Source organism: Mytilus californianus, unplaced genomic scaffold (assembly GCF_021869535.1).
Source record: "Mytilus californianus isolate M0D057914Y unplaced genomic scaffold, xbMytCali1.0.p SCAF_4, whole genome shotgun sequence".
Classification (NCBI taxonomy): Eukaryota; Metazoa; Mollusca; class Bivalvia; order Mytilida; family Mytilidae; genus Mytilus; species Mytilus californianus.
Window position 1 is genome coordinate 31,309,049 of NW_026262690.1, and position 24,907 is coordinate 31,333,955.

Genomic DNA, 24,907 nt, shown 5'->3' on the forward strand with positions numbered 1-24,907 from the left:
TAAGTTTACCGTTCCCCAAAAATTGTACTGATTGAAAACTTGATTTTACTTCTTTACTTTGCTCTTACTTATATTGCTGAAGACCCACAAATAGGGAAACTAGCGTCCGGAAAATGGATTAATTCTAAAGGTCATTCATCATGAATCAGGATATTTTCCATTAGTCTCTCATATATAACAGTTAAGAAATTTTAAAGGCTATTTGAAATAATTGAATCAATACCAATACCAACTGGAGGCTAAATTGTAAGATAAAAAAGAGACGTCCAGTAAAAATATATGCAATATATGTATAAACAATGACTATATCAAACGATGCTATTATTAATGCATTATTTGTATTTTTTGCATTTGAGGCTACTTATTAATTTTGTATTGCAGATAAACATAGTACGTGATCTGCAGGTGGCAATACTGTGAACGACTAAAACAATACATGAAGTAACATCCTTTATTTCAGCGGAATGACAGATCAACCAGGCAGAAGGTGAGTGATTTTAATTTTACCAATGTTCAAATATCGTAAATCGAATAGGAAGAGACAAATCAAGGTAACACAAAATGAGAGAATCGCATGAAATAAAAAAAGCAACGAGATCTTGTGCGTCGACAGGATAAGCGTTCCGGCTCTGCATGCATCACCCGCAATGCGAATTCTTTAATTACTTAAAGAGATGAGAAAGGTACCAAAGAGACATTCAAACTCATAAGGCGACAATAAAATGACAATGCCATGGCAAAACACGAAAAGACCAAAAGACAGACAGTATCCAAAAACGCAACATAGAAAACTAAAGACTGAGCAACACAAACTCCATCAAAACCAGGGATGATCTCAGTTGATCTTGAAGGGTAAGCAGATCCTGCTCCACATGTTGCAACAGTCGTGTTGCTCATGTAATTACAAACCAAGTGATAAGTCTAACTCGGTAGGTCACATTCGAGAAAAAGAGGTTGGGATTGTGGTCATGACGATTGGAACATATACATCGTCATCTGTGAAATAGATATTACATAACGGCCAACCAACTCATGATGGCTTCCGTAAAACTCGAGATAGCGTTCGTACTACTAGTAACTCTTTAACGTGAATATCGTATCTATTGCGTCGATGATTTTCTACAGGAGGATTCTTGTCATTTCGTCTATTATATCCATTATACTTGTATTCAAGTACTATCTCAGGAATAATCTTAAATTGAATTTCCCTCAGAAACATGTGTTGACACTACAAGTCATTTGAAAACTACTTTTTATAATTGGAATTTTACAGAATAATTTATTTTTGTTGTTTCCCCAATAATGCGTGAGATAAATAATCTAAATAATGCTTATCATATAAATAGTGTTCAGTACTGACTTCTGACGGCTTTTGTGAAAATAATGACCATGTTCCTTATATACGAAACAGAAATCAGTACCACTAGATCCAGCATTGTTCCTTACATATAAAAGGGTATAAAGGTGTTAGAAGCAATCAGAGAAAACGAATTCGCAATCCGGGAAAACAGATCACTGATGTGTCCCTCAATTACCTTCGTATATCTAAATGCCTTTAATACATTTCAGAGGCCGAGGAAGACGAGGGAGTGGATATAGAGGGGGAATCCGAGAAGAAGGCAACAGGAGAGGAGGGAATACTAGAGGAAGGGGATTTCATCAAAACAGGTATTAATAGTATAATGTTCAGGTACAAGGGTGGAAAACATATATGAAAAACACATTTTCCCATTTATATATAATGAACAATGCGTTACACTCGTTTTTGTTTTTGTTTTTTTTTTTTTTGTCTGGTTGAGGTTAGTATCATCATATCTCTTTTTCCATATCGTTTTTCAACTCATTTTAGTAATTGTTTTGCGAAAGCAAAGTTATTATGTTATATATCGATTAAGCATACATGATTGTCTATATTTATCCACGGCCATGATAGTACATGTATATTAAGCGGAATGTAACGGGAAAAATATTTCACTTTTTTCAGCGGTTATAGTAGCGAATTTATGAATATGCATCTTCAAGATCCAAAATAATTTGTCTTTAACTAAAAAGATGCATTGTATCTTTAATATACATACCATTATATGTTTTAAGCATACACAGAATCTTAAATTATAAAGCTAATTCAAAATGCCAATTAATATTTAATCCGGAGCATGTTCTCCTTTCAAATCTTATCGGTATAAACAATTCAAATTTGCAAAAATATACTTGATGCGGAAATTTTGTTTTTAAAATCTCATTTTAATTTCTAACTATTTAACTTCAAATAAATATAAAAATAACACCTATAATTTATATATTTTGCTGTAGAAATCAGAGACCTCCGGATGTTGACCGTTCACTTCATCATGGACATTTTGGATCAGGAATTAGTTTATCAGACAGCGAAGATAGCGATACAGATATATTTGGGCACAGTGTTAGGTAAGACCAGAAAAAGGAAGAAAATCCAATGGGGACACCAAAAGCCAAAAGTCGACCTAACAGATAACTCCATGGTCTAAAGAGAGAAAACAAACAGAAAAACAACAGTCCTCAAATCACTACTCATATAAATGTACCTTTCCCGTGTATAATCCTTACAAAATCAGATTTTTTTTCTCACAAACTTAAGCTTTGAAAAAAGGTCGTCGATCCATATTTTTACTTTGTTTTTGAAATTATAGCATTTTGGCAAAGTATAAAACACTCTACCTCTTCTTATATAGACCCAAATCTTCCATAACCACTATTTGATTAACAACAGGCTGAAATCCGATTTTTAAAAATATACTCATTTTGCTGTGACAAGATATTTATTTTTTAAGTAACTGCTTTCGTAAATGTACATGGATCAATGTTTTCTGAAAGGAAGTTCTATGGACCAGGAATGCATTTACTGTACTTTTTATACTATAAATTGTTTATGTTGTAGCGCTTTCAATTTCAATATATAACTGGGTATCGGTTTACACTAAATTTTCTTTGACATTTTTAGACCATTTTTAAAGGGTTATTTTCGGGTTTTATGTTTCAGTGTTTCATTCAGTGTAATCATTTATTGAATTTATCTCTCAATTGCATTTACTGTACTTTTTATACTATAAATTGTTAATGTTGTAGCGCTTTCAATTTCAATATATAACTGGGTATCGGTTTACACTTAATTTTCTTTGACATTTTTAGACCATTTTTAAAGGGTTATTTTCGGGTTTTATGTTTCAGTGTTTCATTCAGTGTAATCATTTATTGAATATATAAATCAATTGCAAAAATTATCTTTTGGTTGTTTATTTTTGAATATTTATGAAATTCAATCATATAAAATGGATTTTTTTTAATTGAATAAATGTGTCTAATCAAAGCATTTGAATACTTAGTCTAATAGAATTCTTCTAAACACAATTGTAAAATGAACAGAAGTCAAATTATAAAAAATACCAAAATATTTTGCTTGCATATAAGTTAATTTTAGCATGACCTCAGCACTTAAATAATATGAGTTCTTTAAGGATGGTAGGAACAAAAAATGAAACTTTAAGGATTACTTACCAAGAAACATCAAATCACATGTAGCTGGGAAGCTCAACGAAACCCGCAATTAACATTGGAAATTTTGTGGAGTATTTTAAAATTGCTTGTGTTTACTTTTTGAAAATCTGTTCAGATGAAAAAGCAGTCGAAGAGTTTTTATTTATAATTTAAGTGGTTCTCGATTCTCGTTTCACGTTCATGTTTTTGGTAATATTTAAAGCCGGTACACATTCGTTTCCTGAAATAAATATTAGTTTAATTCAAATTAAATGATTGAAACTGTTAATGTTTACTGTTTAATGAATCTGTTGATACTGCAAATGCTTATTTAGACGATATAAGATTATTTTTTGTATAACCATTAATAGTTAAAATAGATGTTCACGGTACTTAAAAAAAATAGATTATGAAATACGTGGATCAAAATCTGCTTACCCTTCCGGAGCACCTGAGATCTCCGTCGGTTTTTTTGGTTGGTTCGAGTTGTTCGATCTTTATTTTTCTATGTTGTGTTTCGTTGACTGTTGTTTTTTATTTCGTCAGTTTTTGTTTGTTTGCCATGGGGTTGTTACGTTGTCTTCGATTTATGAGTTTGAATGTTTGTTTAGTATCTTTTCGCTTCTTTTTTTTTGTCCTGTTTTAAATTCTAAATTTAAAATTTTTTATAATTTTAGATTTCTACGCTTCACACTATATCCCTAATACTAAACTTAAGACAGATTGAGAAAAGAATGGCCGATGTAGATACAAATATATTGTTATAGGAAGAAATAAATCATACTTTGTAAAAAAAAAAGAAGAAAAAACACTCTGATTCAAAGAACACATTCCCTGAAATTTGTATCATAAAGATGATAGATTTTTTAATTGACAACATATTTGTTACGTTTGGAGGACGTGTTTTTCAACAAACAATCGGCATTTCGATGAGAACAAATTGTGTTTCTCTTATTGACGACTTTTTTCTTTATTCATATGCGACAGACTTCATACAGGAACTGATCTGGAAGAATTAGAAAAAAAAACATAGAATTATCATTTCACTTCACTTCTGCTATTATATAGATGTCTTCTCCCTATAGCTAAATGACTTACTTTTTATTTAATTGTCTTGACTTATAACTAGAAATTGACCATGAAGGTCGATTGAGAACCCGATTCCACGGCAACAGGGGACTTCGTTCTTTAGCTTTCTATGTAGTTTTTTTTTACTTTTTGTCTTTTCGTCGTTTTTCATTTTTGCCCTGGCGTTGTCAGTTTTTCTTCGACCTATGAATATTGAATGTCGCCTTGGTATCTGCCGCCTTTATCAATTGGAAACAACGTACAAGTAATGATGTAAGGGATTTTAAATAACAGATGACGAATTTGCAATCCGAGATAGTGGATGACTTATGTGTAAATTCATCAATAACTTTCGTTCGTATGTCTTACAGCTATCAATACATTTCAGAAGCCAAGGAAGACGAGGGAGTGTATATAGAGGAAGAAACCGAGAAGAAGGTTACAGAAGAGGAGGGAATACTAGAGGAAGGGGATTTCATCAAAACAGGTATGAACAATTCGGGGTACACATGAAACGGATAATTATACCGAGATAAATAGTTTTGAAAAAAAAACATACACTGTATATACTATGTAATATAAATAACACACACACACACACAAACACACGCACACGCACACGCACATTATAAAAACATACAGGGAATTGCATGGTCATAACACTTAATCCGGAATATTTTCTACTTTCAAATCATATCATTATGCATAACTATCTAACTACAAATGTACAAAAAAAAGCTTTATTTATCATATTTCGTTTAGAAATCAAAGACCTCAAGATAGTGACAGCTCACCTTTCCAAAGACCTTATTTGCCAGGAATCAGTTTATCAAGCGGCGAAGAGAGTGATACAGATACATCTGTACACAGTGTTAGGTAACATCATAAAGAATAAGGAATATAACATCAGCTTAAATTTTGATTAAATTCAAGTTCAATTTCGACATACAAAAAAAAATAAAAAAGAGTTTAGTTGAGTAATATTTTTAAAGAAGTAATCACTTAATGAGAAAATACTCATAAAAAATACCAGGTTTATAATGTTGTTCGCCAGATGCGCGTTTCGAATACAGACAACTCACCAGTGACGCTCGAATAAAACAATATAAAAGACAAAATATAGTTCAAATTTGAAGAGCATTTAGAACCCAAAATTCTGAAAGGTTTCGCCCTTCTGGATGCATCTTCACCAGGAACGCTATAAACCAAGGATGTATAAACACCCAGACGAGGTTTAGAAATATGTGATATTTTGTTAATTGTGGATATCACTTTATTTTGGCTTAAACTTTAAAATTACATTCGAAGACATGTTAAACACTCTTAAAAATATTATAAGAAATTCGACAAAGATTTGTAAATAATCAAAATAGAAAGCGGAATTGTGTACCAGATGGATATTCATGCACTTCAAGATTAATATCCACAGTATACGAATTATAATGAAGTGTAAGACTATTTGAATATTGCAGATACAGTTTGTTATTTTTCATTTTCATATTTCTTACATTATTCGTGTCCAAAAGTTGAATCAGAATAAGAAATAGATAACTGTGCCTTTGCGTATTATTCGTTTTAATTACAAATAATGAATGAGGAATAAGTCTGCAACTTCAAGAACATAAGTAGGAGTCCTTGTTAACTTAAATGTACAGCATATTTATAGACCTTTAAAAGTAGAAAAACAGTTAACTTGACGAAAAGGTTTATAATGAGCTGCGTCGGATAGAAATCGACCTTATGCAAATGAATGTCAATACATCTGTTAACTTATTTCGGGTCAAAAAAATTTCTGTGCAAAGTCTATAACTGTTTAAAAATTGAGTTGATATAAGAACCCTGCAAAACCGACCCAAATTCATCTTTTGCTTTGTATTTGAATGTTCTAAAATCAATCAAAGTCTTACACGTGTGCATGTATACGTGCACTTGCATAAGGTCGATTTCTATCCGACGAGGCTCTAATATCATTTTATAGAAAGTTTTACAGACGCCATCACGAGTTGATTGACCGTTATGGAATATCTGTGTCACAGATGACCACGGATATGTTCCAATTGTCGTAACCACAATCCCGTCGACTTTTCCTCGATTGTGACATCACCGTACGAGACTTGTCATTGGATTTGTACTTGCATGAGTAACACGACGGGTGCCACATAGGAAGCAGGAACTGCTTATCCTTCCCGAGCCTCTGAGTTCACCACCGGTTTATGGTGGAGTTTGTATTGATCAATCTTTAATTTTATATGTCGTGTTTTGTTGATTTGTTCGGTTTTTTTTTTGCTGTTAATTTTCGTTTTTTTCATCGACTAATGAGTGTTTGATGCATCACTGGTATCTTCCGCCTCTTTTAGAGAACACACAACAGTCTGAAAAAGACATTACAGTAGTTTAAGAGTTAAAAATGATCGGCATTATTGATAATTACTTTGCCATTTTGTTATAGGGAGTATGCACGTTCAAGTAGCGTAAGAGATAGAACATCGAAGTATGCTAGAGATACATATGAAGGCAAGGGAAATACTAATGCAGCAGCCAAAAGAGGTCAAAGAGGAAATTCCGGTTTTAGTCGCCAGGATAACCAACAGATGAAAGTTACTGCTGCATCGTGAGTTTTCAAAAAAATATGATTTGATTTTGTCATTTTTTTAACAAATGTATGTTATGACTCTAGATCTGTCAGCCTCTTTTCTGCACATTGTTTTTTTTTTTTTGAATAGTGAAAATGGCAGCTTTATCAAATTGTCCCAATTTGATTTTTACCTTTCAGAGATCAGTACTCCTTTTGCAAGTTTTAATGTACTCACAACACTAATATTTTCTCATATTTTAGGCACTCCCTCTAGAAAGCAGTTCAACACCACGTATATCATAGTGCGCCAGGGTTTTCATAACTTTAAAAAAAATTAAGGAAGGAGTTGTAATATCCACAACAAACAAAATATTTTATAGTTCAAAACCTCCTCTAAACAGCCATTTAGCACCCTGTAAATCACTCTCATAGGGTGTACAAAGTTTTCCAATAAAAGTACGTACATTATACACGATGACAAACCCGACAAAAACCATAAGGGGACCGATTATTTCCAACCAATAAATCATGTTAAATTCGTCGCCAAAGTTTTGAATTATTGTGCCATATATCTTAAACAATGCATTGAATATTTCGTCAATATCAAGTAATCTTCTGGTGATTAAAATGATAGACATAATATACTTTTATATAACACTTGATTTTCTAGATTCCACAATAAATATTGTCAAATATTTTAAAATTAATTCCCGCATTTTTATTAGTGTTACGAACGACCAGGGTATATAAACAGATGAAAAGTCGTCAAGTTTCCTTATTCGCTACTTTTTCGTTATCTTTTTATTTTTTATAACATTTTTTCTTAACTTTAGCGATCCTTTGAGATATTTTGAAAGGAGGCTAGTGTGCCAACCAAAAATTAACCTGTCTCTGGGCGAAAACGTTTTTACCCTCTGAACGTTAGACTATCAGGTTTTAATAACTTGCATTTTTGATGCCGATGAATACTTATTTGCACCTTTCCGTTCATATATGTAATACCTTTCTTTCGTATTTTTCTTTGCAACTGCAAGTCATAATTTCTTTATTTATGGGATCATCTGGTTATGGATCGTCCTGTGACAGGTTTTAATTTCTTATCGAAAGTTAGACTTTGGCTTTGCCGAATAAATATTTCTTGAAGATGAAATACATTTAAATGAAATTTTCGTCCGATTTTATCACCAACAACAAGTCATACCTAGGGTTTTTTATTGAGCAATAGCTCACATATGTTAAAGAGATTAATTGATTCTCATTTGAAAGTGCTTTGGAAGGTGACACTTGAGGACAGTAGATCATAAGGAGATAACTGTAACAGGCTGTTTATTTATTCCCAAATTAAAAAGCTTTGTCTTTGTAGTTTGATTGCTTAGGTTTTGAGTGTAGGAATAGTAAGGTACCTCTTTAATAACTCATCATTATGAGAACATTGTCTTAATATCATGATGACACTGTTGAAAGGTATACTGGCAGTACGGTTGCCTATAATTGCTTACATCCACTTTATTTGAACTTTGGTGGATAGTTGTCTCATCGGTATTTATATTTACACTTAGGAGATAAAATTGAGTTTACCTAGCGACGCGTATCTGAGCTAGGTAAACGGATATTTGCGACAGGAAAATCAAGTTTTATGAAGGCCAAACAAAAAGTACAATACAGTTATCTCCATTCTAGTGCCACATACTAAAATAAATTCCATTTTAGTAAATATTTTGGCCTAAAAATACCATAAATAAAAAAGTCTGCGAAACTTTTACATCGTCTTTGGCATCTAAACAATGTGACCTCATAGGTGTACTCCCGATGTCAAACATACGTACTAGACGTATTTCTACTTTTCGTACGCTTTTATATATATATTATATATGGTTTAGATACTGACTAAAAGAAGATTTTGATGCACAAAAAAAAAAAATTTTGAAAAATGACATACCGAAAATTATCGGAATTCAAAATGGTGGCTTTACTTAGTTACGGACTGGTAGAACGTGGAATCTAATCCTTAAAAATTCGAGTCAACTTCCAATGAAAGCTATTGTTCTAAACGATTTGCATTAGAATGTCTATTACAATGCTTTGTAATATTTATATTTCAGAAACATGAGAGGGGCAAAAAGAGGACATAATATGAGCAAGAAAGGCGAAAAACACTGGAAACAGGTCTTTGGATACAGCCGATTGCTTGAACTAATAAATAAACTACCGAGCGATATAGTTTTTGAATTCAGCGCTAATATAGATTTGTCAAAGAATGTCCTTGATTGTACAAACCACAGTGATGAAATGATAGAACTGATTTTGAATTGTCTTTCTAAAGCTTGCAAGTATACAGGGCTTAGGCAACAAGTTCTACATATATTAACTACACTTGAAGCTTCAGAGTTTCTAAAGATTACTCTTCTTAAGTTTATTGTAAAATTAAAGTCGTTACCCAAAATAAGCTTGGAACAGTATGAAGCTTCTATGCTATACATTCTGAACATTTGCAAAGAAATAAAATTAAGAATACCGAGCTCAATGTTCCAAGTTGTAGGTATAACAACAATATTAGGACAGATAGTATTAAAACTTTCAGACAGTGAAAGACCAAGTTCGCAAGAATTGATATTAGCATATAGACACTTAGATGACTCAAACGAAGAAGAAATGGAACAGATTTCCAGTGATACTGATAAGTCATATGGACAATCGGCTTTGGAGTCTAACCAACAACCACCACAAGACTTCCATGAAATTCCAGTATTTCCAGAAATGCATGATATCCATGTTGATATATATCCCTTTTTAAGAAAAAATAAGATTTTTGGTGGATATGAAAATCTGCAACATTATCTAGACGTACAATTCCGATTACTTCGAGAGGATTTTATAGGACCTTTACGTGATGGAATTCAAGATTACATAGCAGCTTTAAAAAGACCAAAGGAGAAGGGAAATAATCCAAGGGAGATAAGGGTGTACACTGATGTACAGATAATAAGTACAGTATGTAACAGCAGTGGCTTATGCAGAAGAGTTAGTTTCTCATGTCCAGGTTTTAAACGTATTAGATGGGAATCAAGCAAGCGCCTTTTGTTTGGATCTTTAGTATGCCTATCATCAGATAATTTTGACACCTTGTATTTTGCAACTGTCGGAAATAGGGATCTGAAAGACTTGAAGAAAGGTTTGGTTGATTTGAAATTTGAAACAGATGCAAGCGAAATAGTAATGTTATCTGAAAGATTAGTGCTTGTTATGGCAGAATCAAACGCATTCTTTGAAGCGTACCGACATGTGTTGACAGGTTTAAAATCAATGCACAGAGGAGACCTTGCATTCGAGAAATATATTGTTTCCTGCGAAACAGATGTCGATCCGCCAGCGTACCTTCAGAGGAATCCTAGAGCTCGATATGATCTCAGACCATTAGTAGACACGGATGTGATAATCTATGACAAAACATGTCATCATTTAAGAGGGCGTCAGCCAGTGTATACATTTAGTGCACAATCACAACTTGCTTACAATGTCAAAGTAAACAATGTAAGAAATTGGCCAGACCCGGAGATGTTACACTTGGATGAATCGCAGTTTGAAGCAGTTCAAATGGCTCTTTCAAAAGAATTTGTCATTATCCAAGGACCACCAGGGACAGGAAAGACATATATCGGCCTGAAAATAGTAAAGGCTCTTCTTCACAATAAAGATATATGGTGTCCTGATGAAAATAATAGTAGTCCGCTCCTGGTAGTATGCTATACTAATCACGCGTTAGACCAGTTCCTAGAAGGAGTTATAGGTTTTTACAAAGGAAATATTTTACGACTTGGAAGTAGAAGTTCCAGCGAAGTAATGAAACTGCATAACATCAATTCAAAGAGAATGGCGTTGCGAAGAGACAGAAGTGCGCCACTTGCTTTGTTCCGAGAAAGGGTAAAAGCACGTGTTCATATGAACTCCCTGAAGGCTGCTATAAATAAAATTTCAGAAAGAATTGAAGTAGCTAAGCGAGAGGTGTTACACGAAGAAACGCTGGAGACAGCTATAGGACAAGGATTATGGCGTCAGCTGATACACGGCCATCAGTTATTGATACAAGAAATGATGGCACACGGCTTTAATCAACAATCCGGGAAGAGGGAAAGTGCAATTTTAGAGTGGCTAGGCTATGGAAATCTTACATGTGGTCAGGAAACATTACATTTGCCCTCTTTGTCAACAACACGGGATTTATTAACCGGAAACGACGAAGATGATGAAGAAGACGATGAGGACGAATTTATTGATGCGGTTGATGAAGCTGATGGTGAAATGCAGAATAGATTGATGGACATATTTGATGATGAAAATTATGAAGAAATAGACGATGATGGTGCTATAACCGAAATAACAAATATGTTGCAAGCAATTGGGTTAACAACAAACACAGTAGCATTAGATGTTTCAAGCATCGGAAAGGAGGAAGCAGTCGGAACAGAAGAATGGAAACTTGATCGGAAACAGAAAAAAGCGATTAAGAAAATAATTAGAAAAGAATTGGCATCGCCTGATAAAATGAACAGTAGTGAAGTAACTAGGATACAAAATATATGGAAAATTGTACAAAAAGATAGATGGCGCCTCTATAGATACTGGGTATATTGCTACTGTGAAACCCTACAATACCAAGTTGAATTAAGAGAACAGGAATTCCAAGAGGCGTGCGACATTGCAAATGAAATGCAATTGCATGAAGACAAAGAGATTATGCGTCGATCGTCAGTGATTGGCCTTACAACAACATGTGCCGCACGGTATCAATCAGTTTTGAAAGAAATAGGACCAAAAATAATCGTCGTGGAGGAGGCTGCCGAGGTACTTGAAGCCCACGTTATCACAACGCTGAGCAAGCATTGTGAGCATCTCATTCTAATAGGTGATCATCAACAACTGAAGCCAAATCCGACTGTATACAAACTAGCTAGAGATTACAAACTAGAAATATCCCTTTTTGAAAGGCTGATCAACAATAAATTGGACTACCGTTGTCTTGCGCTGCAGCATAGAATGCGTCCTGAAATATCTAGAGTCATGAGGATTATATACCCTCAACTGTTAGATCATGAATTCGTGAAGTCTTATGATCCAGTAAAGGGAGTTTCTACTAACGCATTTTTCATTGAGCATACTGAAATGGAAATGTCTGATGCAGACATAAAAAGTCATTCTAATATACATGAAGCAGAGTATATCGTAGCATTATGTAAATACCTTCTGCTACAAGGATATAAACCTGATCAGATTACTGTTCTAACTCTTTATTCAGCCCAGTTATTTGAATTAAAACGAAGAATGCCAAAATCGAATTTCAATGGTGTTCACTTAACAGTTGTGGATAACTATCAAGGAGAAGAAAATGATATAATTCTCCTTTCCTTAGTTCGCAGCAATGCAAAAAAAAATTTGGGATTTCTGAGCATAGAAAATCGTATCTGTGTATCGTTATCTAGGGCGAGAAAGGGGTTATATGTCATAGGCAACTTTCAAATGTTGACGAAAGACAAGCTTTGGGGCAAAATCGTGTCTCTAGCTAGAAAAGAAAAGATGATTGGAAACAGTCTCGCTCTCTACTGTCAGAATCATCCAAACGATGATGGAATATATGCCATGACAGCAAATGATTTTAAACAAGCACCCGAAGGTGGTTGCATGAAGCCATGTGAGTTCCAGTTAAAATGTGGACATGCATGTACCAGAGCTTGTCATATTTATGATAAGAAGCATAAAGAATATGTGTGTATGAAACCATGTCAAAAGACTGTTTGCGAATTAGGTCACAAATGTACTGGTATTTGTAGCAAGAAGTGCAAGAAATGTAAAGTAACGGTCCCTAAAATCATACCGAAATGTGGACACGTGCAAAATGTGCCATGCTCTCAGGAATCTTTTACATTTATATGTCGAGAGAAATGCGAAATTGTATTGTCATGTCAGCATATATGCCAGAATTCATGCAGCGATAGTCATACAGTTTCTTGCCAGGAAGAAATAACAAAAACATGGCCATGTGGTCACTCATCGACAGTCAAATGCTGCAAACAAGATGGAAAATGTCCGAAGCAATGTCGGCAAATTTTAGACTGCGAACATATGTGTAAAGGCACATGCGGAGACTGTTTCTATGGACGACTACATAGATCATGCAAAAAAGAATGCAAACGTCCTTTAGTGTGTGAACATCTGTGTAAGGACAAATGTTCAAACTGCCCGCCTTGTACACGTAATTGTCAGAACCGTTGTGTTCACAGCAAATGTCAAAAATATTGTGGTGACGTATGTATTCCATGTGTCGAACCATGTGAATGGCAGTGTGAGCACCATTCATGTAAAGAGGTATGTAGTGAACCTTGCAAAAGACCTCGATGTAATCATTCGTGCAAGAAGATGCTGAAGTGTGGACATGAATGCATTGGTCTGTGTGGTGAACTATGTCCAGTTGTTTGCAGGATATGCAGTTACGATAAAGTACAAGAAATTTTCTTTGGCACAGAAGATGACGACGACGCTCGATTCGTTCAGTTGCAAGACTGTTGCCATTTTTTTGAAGTGAGTGGCATGGATCGTTGGATGGATGAAAATATTGACAGCGACCAGACCAAAAACAGCATCAAATTGAAGGAGTGTCCTAAATGCAAAACTCCAATTAGAAGAAACTTGAGATATGGAAATATGATAAAAGAAGTTCTTAAAGACATTGAATGTGTTAAAAAACAAATGATTGGTGATGAAAAGAGGATTAATCAAATCAGTGAATCGATTCAAGAAGGAATTGTCAAACTAACAATAGAGGATCGCGCAACCGTAAAACAGCAAATGGAAATAATGTCGAAAAGACCAGTTTCAGTACAGAATTTTGCAACAGTGAATAACCAGATTACTTTCTTTAGACGCCTTTCTGGTCTAGAAAAACAACATGGAAGACAGACCGATACTAAATTGATGCTCAGTATGTATTCAGCTGGATTTTATGATGACATAAAATGCCTCCGTGAATTCATAGCAAACGAACGCAAGTATTTCACTTCACAGGAAATGATTGATATTGTTGATGAATTCGACAGATTAAAGCTTTTGGTAAATTTCCTACACTTCAAGGTAAAAGTACCGGGAACAATTTTTAGATTAGATGGGAAGATGACGGTTGACATGAACACAAGTGAAGAATACCTAACAGATGGCAAAAGATTATCCAAAAAAAGGAAAACCTTTGTTCAGGGATTCATGGAAAGCATGAAAGATTTACTTCCCAGGACAGGACTTGGCATTACTGACGAGGAGCGCATGGAGATCGTTAAGGCAATGGACTTGTCAAAGGGCCATTGGTATAAATGTCCAAACGGTAAGAAGAAAGACTTGATTTCAAAATACTCCGTTATCATACCGGTATTGTTCTTTGGGGTAAAACATGTTTTACATTGTTCATCTGTTTTGTTAAATTTCCTCTGTTATACAATATCCCTAAGCAGCTAAGGAAAGCAGAGTAGGGGAGCCCTGTGTTAGTAAGTTCTGCATTAGTGGAGGAGCGACAAATGGCATGTTTTAATGATAAATAAACCACAAATAACAAATAAGATTATATTCCAATATTCCACCTTTTTCAAACACATTTGAAAAAAAAGATACAAAATCAGATATCTAATTCATATACCTCGTGTTACGCTTACCAACTCAAGCGTAAATCACAACACATCAATATATATACGAACCACACCAATCAATGGATCACTAGCACTTGAATGTGTTTCAGAAAAAAAGTGATACATGTAGTTATATTCTTATCTCATTGATTTAAATTAAAACATTTTTTTTTATTGCATGTCTTGGCTTAAATGCATAATTAAATTTTCAACAAAAAAGACCAATCATTTATATGACAAAAATCACTTAAACTTTCATATTCGAATATTGATGATTTAAAAACAAAATCTAACTAAATTGTATATCAAGTTTTTAGTCCTATGTCAGAGACATTCTTGTAACATAAAAAGAATGAAAGATTAAGTATAAAAATAATGATATAGACAGACACAACCAAAGCAGTATAGAATAAAAAAGAACAACAATCTGAAAATACTAACGGAATATTTAGGACGGAATATGACTACAAAAAATAGGATATATCGTTAGACATCTGAGACACCGATATGCCGTAACGGTCAATTAAATCATGAAAGGGTCTATCAAATGTTCTAAAAGATAACTACAACTTTGTCATAAAGAACGGGTTTCGTAGCTACCATGAAATCTCCTTGTATGCAGTTTTCGTTCATATATTTGTCAAACAACGTGTATTCTATAAATCGCAAACCACGAAAACAACGAGACACGGAAAAACAAGATATAGCATGTATTAGGTACCAAAGCGAACAGTTAATTGTGAATCCGAATAAATAAAACCTTACACAGAATCAATGTCAAAAGAGTGTCTAACAGAGCAGCTAAATCGTGTAAGACCATAATTTCATTGTGATGTTGTAACCTTAGTTAAATGTGAAAATTTAAATCAAATTGTATTTTTTGATGCCAATACTGATACTCTAGTGCATCTTACACTGTAAGTTAAAATGTCATGACAACCTCTGGCGTTTGAGTTTGTGATAACTGTGTTCAGCGTCAGTGACATAAATGAAAACAATAATTTGAGTGAAGTTGCTGATTTTTAGTTTTATTATTATTATATATTTACCATGTTTACAGGGCATGTGTACGCGATTGGAGAATGTGGCGGTGCTACCGTGGAAAGTACGTGTCCAGAATGCAAGTCAACAATTGGAGGTAGCAGCCATAGACTAAGAGGTGATAATGCGCTTGCCTCGGAAATGGATGGTGCAACACATTCTGCCTGGTCAGAACAGGCGCTTATGGAAAACTACGATCCTTTTGAAATTAGATTTTAGGATAGTTATCAGAAACAAATTTGTTAAACAGTAAAAAAATGTTTTAAGTTGTATAACAGTTTCTAGCTGTAAAACGATTGGGCTTGTGTTACGTACAATTTTGTTTACTCGCACTGAACAACCGACTGATCATTTCGTTTGAAAAGGATATGATCATTCACAGCAATTGTCGCATAGCAAATGGACTGTAATTTTGATTTTTTTCTTTTAATTTATTCACTTCTTGAATACAATATGCTGTTAATTGTTACACTGACAGTTTACTGACATCAACATTATTATTGATCCATGTTTTATACTGTTTATTTCTCTTTTGTCATCCTCAGTAGCGTTTAAACAATAAAACTAATAATACTAAAGAAAATAACCAAAGAAAATAATCTACAAATAGTTTATGCATTTTCCATACTAAATTTGAAGCAGTAATGAAATTTTACGACGGTCCTCTTGATGACAACGATACACCATGGACCGTCCATGAATACGAACAGTACGTGATATATATACGTATACTAGCTCTCAGCATTTCAAATAAAATCGAAACACCATGAAATTGCAATGATTTTGGTCAAGTAAATTAAAACGCTCATTTATTGGATACTTGTTATACTTATAGTCAACTGGTTGTTGAAAAGAACGACGAAAATATTAATATGAACTTCAGTTAATTTAGAAAAATTTGTTAGATGAATACACTGCGAACTTGCTGACACTCTCAAAAAGTATATAGTGACGCGTGATTGAATCCGAACGGTTTCAAGCGAAATTATGAAGGTCGATTGTCGGGCGGGTTACTAGACACATACATTGTGTATTTTGAGGTCAAAATATTCCTGAATTATTTTAAATTATAAAGTTTGACCGTTGAACAGAATGTACACGTAGGAATTAAAAAAAACGGTGAAAAGTTAAGACAAAGTTTTTAAATTAAATTTTTTTCATTCAGCTATATAAATCTATCAACACATGGTATGTGTACATTAGTTTAAATCGTGCTATTTAGTAGTTACTTGGGAACGTGTCAATTAGCTGATATAACATCATAATGCAAATTACTGTTTAATTCAATTTATTTTGTTTTACACGTAACATCATGACAGTGGTTAAAAATTTGCTTGTCAATTTCAACTTTATTTTGAAATAGGTTTAAACAATCTGATTATGTAGTAGCCCTTTTTTTGTTTATACAAAATTGTCATTTGTTCATGACAATGTCATTCGATGTGTTTGAGCATCACCGCTCTTCAACACTTTGTACATTGGATACCAATGACCGTTTGTCCCGCCTTCTTAAATTGATTGACAACCGTGACAACCGTATTTTGAACGTCATATCGGGACGCTTTACATGGATTCAAAATAAATATATTAAACTAAAAATAATTTTCAGTAGAAAATCCCAATAAACTACTTTTTCCATTCCATTTCAAAACAAGCAATGCATTTTTCAAGACATTTAGTCAAACATTTTTTTTAAAGCATTCTCTTCCAAAAAAGGAAAAGAAATCGGTGCATAAGAAAGAAAATTTCAGCATGATATATTTAGTACCAAAGATATTCAGGAGTCGTAAATTTTACGAGATCCATTGATTTCACTTAAATAATGTTATGAAAACCGTGAGAGGAGTGATCAGGAGGAATTTTGAAGATCACAACTAAATTTTGGTGAATGTTTTCGATGAATTAAATTTGTCTCACGGATAAAAATATTTACGATAATTATTTGCTCTTCTAGTTTCAAATCATTGTTCAAAATATTTATGGCCTTGATATTTATTCCAACATACAATGGAATAAACAGGTATTTCCAAAAACACCAATTCAACGGTTTTATACGTAGCGACAAGTGCATAAATTCGCCTGAAATTATTAACTATTTCATTTACCGCAGAAGAGTCATGTGATCGGAGACTGATATGTCTATTTTTAGGATTATAATCAGTAATAATACAATGTTTATAAAGTGTCGTACAGCTTCTTCAATCTGTCGTACTAAATATTCATAACTGTCTATTGTTGTTGCTCCCTATTTGTAACAAAAGCGAATGCTAGATTCAATTTGTCAAATTTTTGTAATCTTAAATATTTCCCTTTGCTATCAGATAAAAAAAATGTTGATAATTCCAAGATTAAAGTGAGAAATTCCAAGATTAAAGTAACTGTTGTAAATTCCAAGATTAAAGTTGATAATTCCAAGATTAAAGTTGTAAATTCCAAGATTAAAGTTGGAAATTCCAAGATTAAAGTTGATAATTCCAAGATTAAAGTTGGTAATTCCAAGATTAAAGGAAAGCAGCATGTAGTTAGTAGTTAGTTTGTTTTCAAACATGCACACATTCTCTGTTATTATACTTATAAAGGTATGGAACTCGATCTATATATTTGGTTTTATAGAAATGTGAATTTAACGTGTTTAAAATTCAACATTAATCCTTCAAATATATGAAATTAATCGAATCTTTACTAGCGTTGTATCAATTCTATATACATGTATCATTAAAAAACATATTTCATTAATTAGTTAATATAAAGTTTTTACTAGTCAATTTTTATACAATATAAACAATCTATAAAGACATTTCTAAGTATTTTTAAAACCTTTATAGATAACATAATTGTATTGTTCTTTTATTTTTTACGATATTAAAAGTTTTAAAGTAAGGGAACGACTATTTGATTTTCGCGGGCGGAAAAGAGTGGGTGGGGATGGGGGGAGTGAGGAGAGATATTGAAATGAATAACTTGGCCTGGGAAGTGCTGAAAATAAGTATTGTGCAACACAAAATGCAGGAATCAATTGATTACAAAAATGAAGAAAAAAAAATCGCGGGAAAAAGTACATTTGTGTAAGCATGCGTAGCAACGGATGAAAATAAATATTCAATCCGGATAAAATCCTGGTTATTTTTCATTTGTTCATTTTTAATTGACATTACATGCATCTCATATCTGACGTTATATTATATGAGATATAATGTAATCTATAAAACAAATAGATACTAGAAGTTAGTAACAATTTAAAGGATATTTTATGGACACTTTATGGAATTTTTTTTATGTTGTAAGGGTAAAATATTGACATAATATTCCTACATCTGGAAAAACATATATTTTTTTTATATGAAGCTAGAGATCTAATACAACTGTGTAGCATACTACTGTGTGTGTACCATGATCTACAGTGCCGTCACTGAAGCGAATTGTATTTCTATCAAATGTATATATTAGGTATACGTGAACTTATAACGCTATTTCTTGAAAAGGACGGCATATAAATATTATAAAACTAGCAAGTTGCCATACAGTTAGAAAACAAAGTTGCCGTACTGTAAATATGTCAACAGGAGCAAGTTGTCGTATCCTAAGCTAGATAAGATTTTACTGATCTTCGCTAGAAAACATCTTTTTGATAGCGAATTTCAGTAAATATGAAGTCACACTATCATAATCTAAAACTTTATGTGGAAAAAGAATAAAAAACAATTGATTTCTGGCCAACGGGAAGATGGAGGGCGATCGACCTCGAAATTTTCTGGTACCAAGTGCACAGTTTTGGATAATAGCACAAAATCTTGTCTTTGTTTGCTAGTTGTTGGCATAAAAAATTAAAGCTTTGAATATTAGTAAATCGTTTCAAAAGCGGTAACCTCATCGAAACGGTAGAAATGGTTAAAATTAAAAAGACTCCTTGCCTTGTTTATTTATTTTTTCCTTTCTCTCTGCTTCGTTGGTACCCAATTTCCGGTGGCGATGATACACAGTGAAGACGGAATGCAAACAAAATATAAAATGTTCATAACGTCAGCGGGAAGTATTTTTTATTAAGGTCCTCCACCATTCAACGTCCTTGGGGGACTAAAAAGGACGAAATCGTTTCAAAAAAACCAATTTTACTGCTCTACATATACTTGTGTGTGACTACCTTAACATACGGTGGGAAAGAGAGAGAGAGAAGGCATGCTAATGAAATATGATACAGTGGATATAGATGGTTATACAATTTACAAACATCATCCCGGAGCACCCTTGTGATTCCGGTATGATATGTACTGAACTACGTTTCCAACAACAAATCAAATATATAACTGTAAGATTACATTGTACTTGCTTGAAAATATTGTGTATAAAGGGAAAGTTCTCTTTTGCAATAAAAGTCAGTAAAAACATGCCTCTCTTTGTCAATTGAAATTGATATATTTTCGCTACGTGCGTGAATATACTTTTGTAAATGAGGCAATGCATTTCACACACTAGTCTTAAATGTCTTAAATGTTAATTTTTACTAAAATCTCACGATGTCTTTTATGATAAAAAATGAGGTAGATAAAACAAAATACCATTTTCGTCGGTATCTTCGGTGTAAAAAAATGCGGACAATTTCCCCTGTACCTTTTTGAACTTGCAAACCAAAAATCTAAAATTTTGCATCGCTAACTAAATTTAATTAGTTTGAATCCGAAAGACATTACATTATAAACCTTCTTTATCTTGGTGAATTGGTAATAATTATGGACTTTCGAACTTATTCTTTGAATAAAGAAAGTCTGTGGTGTAATTCATAACGCACAAAAAAATATGTTTTAATATATCTTATTTTTATAATTACTTCGATGATGAACTTATCACTACAAAGTACTTGCAAAATCTTCGTTACCGTGAAAACTAAGAGTTGTTTAAATTTCAAATTTCATCAAGGTCTCTTCTGTGGAACTGTCTGACTGGCTTCAAAGTCGACAGGATAAGAGGTCAATGTATTCAGGTTAATTTAAGTTCTGTGGTACAATGGGTAAATATCTGGTAAGAATATATCTTATCTTTGATGTGCCGCATTTTCATCCCTATGAGGTAAGACAGTCCGTGCGTGACCCATAACATACGATATTGTATGCATTTCATTGGCTATTTTCTAGCAAAATCCAGACTATACTATATCAATTAACGTGTCTGAAGACGAATTTGTGTAAAATATTTTTGTTTGATTTTAATCTCTGAAATTTAAATAAACTGAGCTCTTAAACAGATCTTTTCGGGACGTCGGGTTGGGCCTATAGTTTTGTGTGAATTCGGGATTTTGACAAAACAAATGTGTTTTAAATAATGCGAATGTTTATTAAATATCAAGAATAATGATAACGCAATTATATAATTCATGCTTTGAGACGGTCCCTGTACGTGTTGTATGTGTAGTATTTAATACAGCGTGCTGTTGTGCAGTGTGACAATAAACCTGGGAATAGTTTATTGATATATAATGTCCTAGAACAAACTAATTATTTCTGAACGTTTATCATTTGATAATTTGTATTTCAATCATAGCATGAAGAAAATTAAAAAAACGATATTTCTGTTATAAATATTTATCTTAGTTCGGAAACGACAGTGGTCGAAAAGCAGAAAGATAATTAAACAAAAGGATTTTTTTGTCAAAAATATTCAATTTCATTAATAGATACTACCAGACCAAGAGAATATTCATTATTAAGTTTAAACTAAGACTAAATTCATTCTTAATAGAATATGATTAAAATTGTCATATATACGTGCATTATCTCTCACAGGTTTGAACAGCCATTACATTTATGAACATTATATGCAACGTTTGAGCACAAATGAGCAGGGATGCGTACCAAAAGTTAGCTAAATATCTAAATTTTAAACGGTCGTGAATGAAAAAATACTTGCGTGGTTTCAATTCACAAGGATTTTAAATCCTTGCATCTCACAAAAAAACGTAATTAATATTTTACAATAATCATACCAAAATTTAATTACTATCATAATGTTAATTAGTTTATACTGTTTTAGTATGGATCTATAAGTCTCTGCTTGTATTTGTATATAAGCAATATATTAATATAGTGGAGTGTTAGACTTCAAGAAGAGATAGATTTGATAAATAAAATGTCCATCCGTAAATACTTGACGTTTGTGTTTATTGATATTATATTCTAACTTTTTGGAAAAAAAATCATGAATAGGAATGTATGTTAATTATAAAATTTCAATACTTTTTTAGTTTGTTTGTTTTAATAGTTCAACATTATAGCATCTTAATATTTGCACTATGGTACGATTTTGAAAAGTTTATTCATTTTATTATACTTCACGTAAAAATGCAATATTTTGATTGGCTTATACGAGGGTGTTAATTTACTCTATTCTATGGTAAATACTCTATTACCCTTCACGGAGACGCTTGATCAAGTGTGCGCTTTATTAAATACGACTCTATCCTATGGCAAATACTCTATTACCCTTCAGGGAGACGCTTGATCAAGTGTGCGCTTTATTAAATACGGATGGTTGTTATGTACAAGACGTCATAGTTTATTACTTTGAATTTTAAATTTAATCGACAGTAATAACAGAACATTCAGTATAATAAATTAAATAACACATATCTGAGAGGGTGATAGAGCAGATTGTTCCACCTCGAAAAGACATTGTCAACCTTGGCTTCGCCTCATTTGACAATGTTTTCTCGGGGTAACAATCTGCTCTATCACCCTCTCAGCTATGGGTTATTTATATAGTGTTGACCAGCTATCCTACACGTCTTGGTTCATTCACATTATATATCACCCTGTTCACAAGCACACTATCGGTTTGCGTTAACAAATTCCGGATTGATTGACAATGAATCCGGAGTCAAAACACTTGAGGTAGATAGTTTGACATCCGAATTCAACTATTAGATTAATATATGTGATGACGCAAATGCGTATTCTTATCCAGAGTATCAGTGCGTATGCTTTCTATGTACTATTTCTTGCGCAAAAATACAACGTGCATGCATAAATATTAATTTCACTCGCGAATGTGAATTTTCGCTTTTCTTATCTAAATTAAGGACACGGCAGTAAGAGCTTGACATATGACTTTCAAGCACGGTCATCATTACTTACGGTATTCTGACCTCTAGCTGATACACTTTTCTTTTCTTTTTTGAGTCACTGTCCTATTATAACCATTGACATTTTCGAAAAGCTAAGGATTTTCTACCCCAGGAATAGATTATCTTAGATGTATTCGGTAAAACCTTTGTTTCGAAATTTTGGGTCCTGAATTCTTTTCAACTTCATACTTTGTTTTGGCCTTTTAAACTTTTTTTATTCGAGCGTCACTGATGATTCTTTGTAGACTTAACTCGCGTCTGGCGTATAAAATTTTAATCCTGGTATCTTTTTATATCTACATATCTTTTTATATAAATTGTTTCGTTTGAGAGTATGTTCTTGTATTCATAAAACTTCTGAAAATAAGATATTCTTCAAAACCAAGTTTTCCTGTGGAATATTTGGATTGATTTAAGTAAAATCAGGAAATCCTTAAAATTCGTGATGTTTTATGAGACCAAAATAAGTCTCTATATAAGAGGTCCCAATGAAGCTGGTGTTTTACTATCTAGAAAAATATACGAGACCTTCTTATAAGCTGCATGCCACAGGGTTTCACTTCACATGGAAATTGGACTTTAAATTTATCTATACAACATCTACCATGAGTACAGACAGCTTCAATAACGAGTTAAGAATAATTGAAGGCATCCAGGAAACAAAATATGATGATATGATAGATAAAATATATGCATCCAGATTATAAAGCAAATTGGGTGCTTAAATTTATATTGCGATTGATTTGTGCTAGTTAAATTAGACATCCGGTTTGCAGAAACTAGGATTTGCAATAGGATTTTGAAAAAATGATGTACACTACCAAGTAATAAATAAAATAGTCGAGCCTTAAAATGTATATTCAGATAGTAGCTGTATATATACACTTTTCTATTCACAACAATCCAGCATTGCTTTCAACTGACTTGTGCAAGAATCTACACACAATTACATATTTTTGATAAAGGTGTTTTAACATCATCATTATCTTGTTCTATTCACAGACCATTATTTCAATACACAAGCAAACAAAATTTTAGCAACATTTTTTGGTGACCAGTCAGCGGACTTGGGTTCACGTATAGCTTTTCTTTTTTTTTTTTAAAAGCAACTTGTTCGTTAAGTAAAAAAACTATATAACTGTTGTCTTTTCGGGTATAGATTCCTTTTGTTACAAATCACACATGACTGCAAGAATGTATCATAATTTATCAAATTCACACTGTTTACAATATCGCTCTATCCATCACCGTTTTCAGGATAATATCCAAATACATAAACAAAAAATATTCATAAAAATCTATGGAAAGCCTCAGCCGTCATATATTAGAGATTTACAAAACGTTATGCTAAAGCTTAAAATGTAAAGTTAAGACAGCGTGATGTTGAATTGAGTCATCAAAATGCTAACTCTAAATTACAATCTGCTAAGTTGAATCTGCGCAATGTTGACTTGCAATGACAAGTGCTTTAGTCGTGATAGTATAATGATAAGTCACGATGTTGTGATGATATGCCAAAAACACGTAACGTTGGGTTTAAAGTACATGATGTGAAGTTGACGTTGCATGATGTTAGCTTGCAGATGGATACTGCCCAGTCATCCACATCGACAGCTATGATAACAAATTAAATGAATAGCTAAAATGGATGGTGCTGACTTGTTATTAATAAATGTTGAGCTGAGATAGTACGATGTTATATCATTGTGATATAACGATTGGTCTATCATGCAATCTGTTGATTTAAAACACCATGATGCACAGTTGAAAGTACATGATGTTAAGTTAAGATAACACGATGCTACACCATTATATTGAAACGAAAGGCTAACCATACAATTTGTTGACTTAAAACAACACGATGCAACGTGTTAATCTAAGATGCTCACTTGAAACTACAGGACGTACAGTTGAAATTTTGTAATGTTAAGC

General features: G+C 33.1%; 1 protein-coding gene across 3 annotated transcripts in view; it reads left to right on the forward strand.

Moving 5' to 3' along the window:
- LOC127737877 (NFX1-type zinc finger-containing protein 1-like) overlaps window positions 1-18,382 on the forward strand; it is a 32,697-nt gene extending 14,315 nt beyond the window's left edge. Inside the window, exons 2-9 of one of the 3 annotated variants that reach the window (XM_052248823.1) lie at window positions 382-487; window positions 1,570-1,668; window positions 2,314-2,427; window positions 4,970-5,068; window positions 5,344-5,457; window positions 7,031-7,192; window positions 9,259-14,522; window positions 15,881-18,382. In XM_052248823.1, the coding sequence (XP_052104783.1) occupies window positions 465-487; window positions 1,570-1,668; window positions 2,314-2,427; window positions 4,970-5,068; window positions 5,344-5,457; window positions 7,031-7,192; window positions 9,259-14,522; window positions 15,881-16,080 (6,075 nt within the window). In that variant the 5' untranslated portion in view covers window positions 382-464 and the 3' untranslated portion in view covers window positions 16,081-18,382. The remainder of the gene's footprint in view (window positions 1-381; window positions 488-1,569; window positions 1,669-2,313; window positions 2,428-4,969; window positions 5,069-5,343; window positions 5,458-7,030; window positions 7,193-9,258; window positions 14,523-15,880) is intronic. The other 2 variants (XM_052248824.1, XM_052248825.1) reach the window with 2 other exon arrangements.
- The last annotated feature ends 6,525 nt before the right edge of the window (window positions 18,383-24,907 follow it).